The 6,057-nt window shown below is 25.7% G+C and overlaps 1 protein-coding gene across 1 annotated transcript; it reads right to left on the bottom strand.

The window, feature by feature from the left end:
* Positions 1-423: 423 nt before the first annotated feature.
* On the bottom strand, positions 424-1,332 carry LOC121115407 (uncharacterized). Its single transcript, XM_040709622.2, has 5 exons — positions 1,177-1,332; positions 1,013-1,120; positions 834-938; positions 674-775; positions 424-623 (listed from the first exon to the last, which is right to left on the bottom strand). The coding sequence occupies exons 1-5, from the start codon at positions 1,238-1,240 to the stop codon at positions 490-492; spliced, it is 513 nt and encodes a 170-aa protein (XP_040565556.1). The 5' UTR covers positions 1,241-1,332; the 3' UTR covers positions 424-489.
* Positions 1,333-6,057: the final 4,725 nt, after the last annotated feature.

Here is a 6,057-nt window from a genome sequence, read left to right as displayed (position 1 = left end):
ATATATTTTGTTTTATGTTGCATAATAAAAAACTGAAATATATTCTAATTTGACAAACTTTATAAAAAATTTGAATATTTCTAGATCTAAATTTTTATTGTTACCTAAAAGCTTTTTGCACGATTTCATTTCCAATATTTTTTCCTCACTACTATCTAAATTATACATAATATTGGTGACACAAGACAATTTTTAAAGGAGTTTTGAAAAATTTCCAAATAGCAATATCTTAGAGATTTGAATCATTCATATATTGCAAGTGTATCAAATATTTTTCATAATATTATTCCCTCAAACTGTTATAATTTCATATAGAATAGATTTTGGATTTTTGTATATATGTTAATAATCTAGCGATTGCGTCGAAAAAAATTATACTTTTAACGTATTATAAAACAATAAAAATACATTTGGTTGAATCTAGTTCATTATGTTTTTATTAATCAACATAAAATGACAGTTATTGCTCTCAAGCATTAATAGCAAAAACTAACATTGTTCTATCTCACAAAAGTTACAAGATTTTCTACACATGCGTTTGACAGCTTCATTATTTTCACAATCTCCTCTTGATACGTGTGATTTACAAAGTTCATTAGATGCAACGTCATTACATGTATCCTCTAAAAATTTAAAAAGTGATTATAACCAAAAAATTAGATTGTTAACTTACCACAATATTTACATGTTTTTTTACAAACATATTTCATGTGATTATCAGCACAATCACTTTTTTTATTTTCACAAATTGATGAGTCTATCAAATCCTCACATACTAAAAATTTGGATTTTTATGGTCTAAATCTTTCTTATTATGAAAATACAAAAATTACCATCACATGTGGCGCAAGTTTTTGGACATTCTTTTGCATGGTTTTCATTTATAGTGCATTGTGAGTCTTCGTTAAAGCAATTAGCGTTATAATCCTTGCATATTGCTAATAAAATAAAATACACGGAAATAGACAAGGATGAAACAATTTATTTATTTGTACAGATAGACAAAACTTACCCTTACATACTCCACAAGTTTCTGGACATGTATAAAGATAGGATAGTTGGGTACATTGCTCTTGCAGGCCATTACAAACGCTTTCACTATTATCCAAACACTCTGTCTCTATGAAAAGTATATTTATTAGAGATTATTTAAGTTTTAAATTAATACAAATTTACCTGATATTATTCCATTAATTCCTTGGAAAAAACATGCAATTAAAACTAAATATAAGGATCTCATTGTTATTTCAAACGTTCTCACAAGAATAACTTGAAAATCTATCAAAACATATAGTTTATATATTCAAAGTTTTTATGAATGAAGAAACATTTTTTTTATAGCACCACAACTGTTCACTATCTAGGTATACCTTATATTCGCGCATAATAACAATAATCAATATAAAATTAACATATGTACTTAAATTAAGTTCCTTTTTTTCACGCAACCTTTGCCAAAGAATAAAATAATAGTTACAAGAGTTTTTTCGTCCTTTCAGTCTTAGCGTGAAGCATTTCATTTTTTTCTTTAAAAAAGAATAACTTTATTTTGGATCATTACTTCTTTCACACTTTTTACCAAACCTTTTAATTTACAAATTAACTTTATTTTACAAATAATTATGGTTTTTTCTTTTACAATGCTTTTTACATTTCAAGTTTACTTCCAAATATAGATAACAGTCTTATATCTTTTACTATTTCCTTCTCGATTCTTAAATAAGCAACTGTCGGATTTTAAATTAAAGATGCCCAATCATATTTTTTTTAAAGGGGAATTATATTCTAGTAAACCCTTTCATTTTACATGATTTAACTTATCTCTCATATTAAAAAATATCAATGATTTTTTTTTTGCAAAAAAAGAAATAGTGTTTTTTTTTCTTTTGAAAGAAACTATTTTGAACATGGTTTATTTTTACAAAATCTAGAAGGAACAGTTTCTTTTGATGGTAGTTCTGATTTCTTACAAATTTTTGAATTATTGATGGAGGAGTAGGAGTTGATTTATTCTGTGTTAAACACTATATTTTGATGAGAACTTATAAAAGCAGGAATAATCACTTAAATAATTTAACAAAATCTATTATAATTTTTTCCCAATAATATTTGATAATGTTAAATTTAAAGTATAGTCAAAAAACGAAATACTTGACTGTGTATGAGATAACCTAATGAATACAAAGAAAATATGTTTAAAAATAGAAAAATTCAAAAATTTAGTATATTCTATTCTTTGATTTTGATTATAAAAAAAGAATATTAAACCCTTTTTTTTTTTAAATGGGCAAGTTTATAATTATTTTTACATTTTTAGAGGAGTTATAGGGGTTTACAGTTTTGCAGTGATATACAGTTTTTCATTAAATACTTTTGAAAAGACAAGTTATTCTTAGATCATTAAGGTAATAATTAGAAGTTTATCTCATGTCTTGTTTACGAGCGTTTCTGGTCTCCTCCTATTTTCGTCCTCTTTCATCATTTTACTTTCTGCAGAAATATTGTCCGTATGTGTGTAAGTGATTTTAGTATTACAATATATTATTCTATCTTAATCTGATAAAAACTGCTTCAATTCTAGAACCCAATATATTAATTAAATATGGGTGTGATTCAATGTTCAACTTCTGAATATTTCTATAATCAACAAAGCAGCTCAACAAATCAATCAGAGAAAATAATTACTAATCGATATTATGTCATGTTATGTGAATATTTGTAATAGTTACATGATTAATGAAATTGTATTATAAATATGAAACTTGCATAAAAAACTAGAAGAAAAAAAAAGATATTAATGCACATATTTGATGTTGATGCTTATTTCTTTTCATATATAGGTTTAATGCTGTTTAATTTTGAACAATAAGTAATTTCGTCACTTTCGAAGGATAGAAGGACTAAATTTCGACGGCATATGAAATTATCAAAGAAAGTTTTCAAATTATGCACCGGATCAAATTTGAATATTTTTTCTTACATCATTTTTAAAAGAATATGTAGTAACAATTACCTTAATGGATAATTTATCGAAAAATAATTGTATAAGTATATATAATAATATATTAGTATCTGCGTTTATTCCAATAATTTTGAAATAATAACTATTTTAGAAGAATATTTTTTGTATGACAACAATTAAACTAACAAAAAGACTCCTTCTCTAGAGCGCTCTCTTTATTGTTATTATTTAAGATACATCTTACCGGTATAGAATATAGAATAAATGTGTGAATTGAGTGTCATGATATGAAAGTATCTTATGGTAATTCCAAGGTTATATCCGTAATAGAATCAGAAAACAAATGCATTATATAAATGATATGACATCATCTAGGATTGGCATTTTACTTACCTCTTAGAAGCAGAGTTTTAGTAGAGCTCTATAAGTTATTTCTTCACATATTTACAAAATGAATTATGATGAAATGGTTATAATATATATCATAAAAAAAGGTAGCTGAAACAAAATATACAAAAAAATTTGGTAATGGAGAAAGCCATTTAAAAATCAATTTGAAAGTTTAAGAGTTGTTGAATGAACAATTTTTTAAATTAACTTAAAATTATATTAAATTAAATTATCTTTTAAAGATGATGTCATTCGCTTGTATATTTTGTAAAATGTATTGGAAATATATGATAACAAATATATTACATTAATATTCCCTAAAATAATCTCACATTTTAAAATAAAAATATGTTTTTTAGGTGTTATTCTTTGAAAAACACTTGATGTCATATTATATTATATATTTTAATGACGTGTATATCTACAATGTTGAATTACTCATTTACACAATGAGTAATAGATATACGGGCTTTTTATATAAAAGAAATCTTTATTCATGGCATTGATTTTCGACAGAGTATTTAAGGTATAATGAACTAAGGACCAAATTTGATAAATAAATTACAAAACTTACGATACTTAACTTGAATTAATAAAGCAAGTAATTTTCAGGTAGTTAAGCCACCCCAGCGATAGTTTAATATTTCAACCATAGGAAACTTTTTTATAATGAATTAATTATGACACTTGATTTTATAAGTATCAAGAAAAACTATTAAAATTTTAACGTCAGCAAATCTATCATAAACTACAAAATTAAAATAATTATTTAAAGACATACAGGAAATATTATGTTATATTAAGACTTTAAATAAAGGGTGTTACAAAAATATGTCACAAACAAGATAATGAAGAAATATTTTCCTATTTGGGATTGATTTATATTCCATAAAGTATTGCATGGATAATAACTTGGTATGATTTTAACATCTTACAATAAAACAAAAATTCCTACTTCTAGTTAATAAATTTCAATAATAAACTCATTTTGTATTAATATAGATTTTTAATGTCATATAAAAAGTGCAGCTTGTAATGGAAAGAGGGCCAAAGTTAACAATAATTTATATGACCATCAGTTATGACAATTCTGAGATAGAAAATTACTAATTAGGAGATACACCAATAACCAAAGGGAACCCTCAGTTAATGCATATTAATTCAAACTATAAAATGAATCCATCTTGAACTGCAGAATCTAAAACTAATCTCAGTTGTTCTTTCAGTAACCTGAGCTCTAAAATATTTGGGATAATAGTACATGATCTCATTCTGAAGTCAATATATTTATCTCTTTAGGCCGAAAAATGATGAAAAATGACCCTCTTCTTTTTACCTTTATAACTTCTTTATAATTCAAATTGATTTGGAATGTCTTGGCTTATTTTATAAAAAAATATTAAATCTATAATTTTAAAAAAATCTATTCAAAAATATGCATATCTAAAGATTTTGTTTAATAATAAAACAACAATGATACATAATTTTTATATATTTTACTTTTAAATTGGGGATTGTTTTCATGGTAAAAAATGAATTTAAACGATAATAAACCCAAAATACTATAATTTTTGATATATTCAAATGGCTAAGAATATAAAAGAGATTAGTATTGGATAATGCGCTCATATATACATTTGATTATGGTTTTCAATTCATTTGAAAAAATATACTGCTCCCTAAATGTTTCTCTATCAAATGAAGAAGAGATAACCTATTTTTTCTAAATTTCAAATCCACCGGCAGTAAACACTGAAACTCTGTGACAGAGGAATACAACTGCAGCGGGAGCATTTCTTTTACTACTTCCCGGAAAATTTAATTACTCCTAAGGGTTGATTAATTTATCAGTCCTTGTCTCCCACATGGCGAATGGCTTTAACATAAATTTTTAAAGTGATGAAAGAAAGTACCAGTAGGATTTGTTGTTACTTTACCTCGGGAACAACCTAAATCAGGAAATATTTCTGCTGATTTTTTTCCATGCACATGCATCTGTTTTCATTCTTTTTTTATTTTGTTACCATCGTCAAGATAAATAAAATTTGCTAAATTTTTAACAGATGATTCGTTAGTTGTTGTTCTTTCGCCACTGCCTGAGCTGGCAGTTATGAAACAAAAAGAAAATAACATATGGCGACAAATATATATAGGTATTGCCAAGTAGGGGCATGCTTATAAATGATTCTTTAAACAACAGTTTTTTTGTTTTTATTTCTTTAGGAAAGCACTGTTATTTCGGTTGGTTCAAAAATTCATGATAATGGAACTGAACAGTTCCTTGCATGGTAAATTTATTTCTAAAAATACTCTTCAAATACAAAAAAAAGGCATAATTTATCAAAAAGTTTTCTGTAGACATCCTTCATGGTTTTTTCTCCAGCTTGTTATTTTAGAAATTGGACATAACTTTCAAGGTATGATAGTTAAGTTTATAAATTAGGGTTGCTTGAAATAAATATAATACAAACTTGCTTACAGTTATCTTTAATATTTTTTTAAATGGGTAAGCAAATACACCCCCCCCCCTACTCCCAAAAAACAGACATCTACATCCGTCATTTTAACCTACTTGCATTTCACTTATTGACTTATTTACCCCTTCATCCCTTTACCACAATATTTCTTTATCATTATTATAAAACATTGCAGCTTCTACCTCTCTCTGCAGCACAATAGTTTTGCTTTCACCAAAAAAATTGAAG

Source organism: Lepeophtheirus salmonis, chromosome 3, assembly GCF_016086655.4.
Source record: "Lepeophtheirus salmonis chromosome 3, UVic_Lsal_1.4, whole genome shotgun sequence".
NCBI lineage: Eukaryota > Metazoa > Arthropoda > Copepoda > Siphonostomatoida > Caligidae > Lepeophtheirus > Lepeophtheirus salmonis.
The sequence above is the reverse complement of the archived record's forward strand: the minus strand, read 5'-3'. Positions and strand labels throughout refer to the sequence as shown.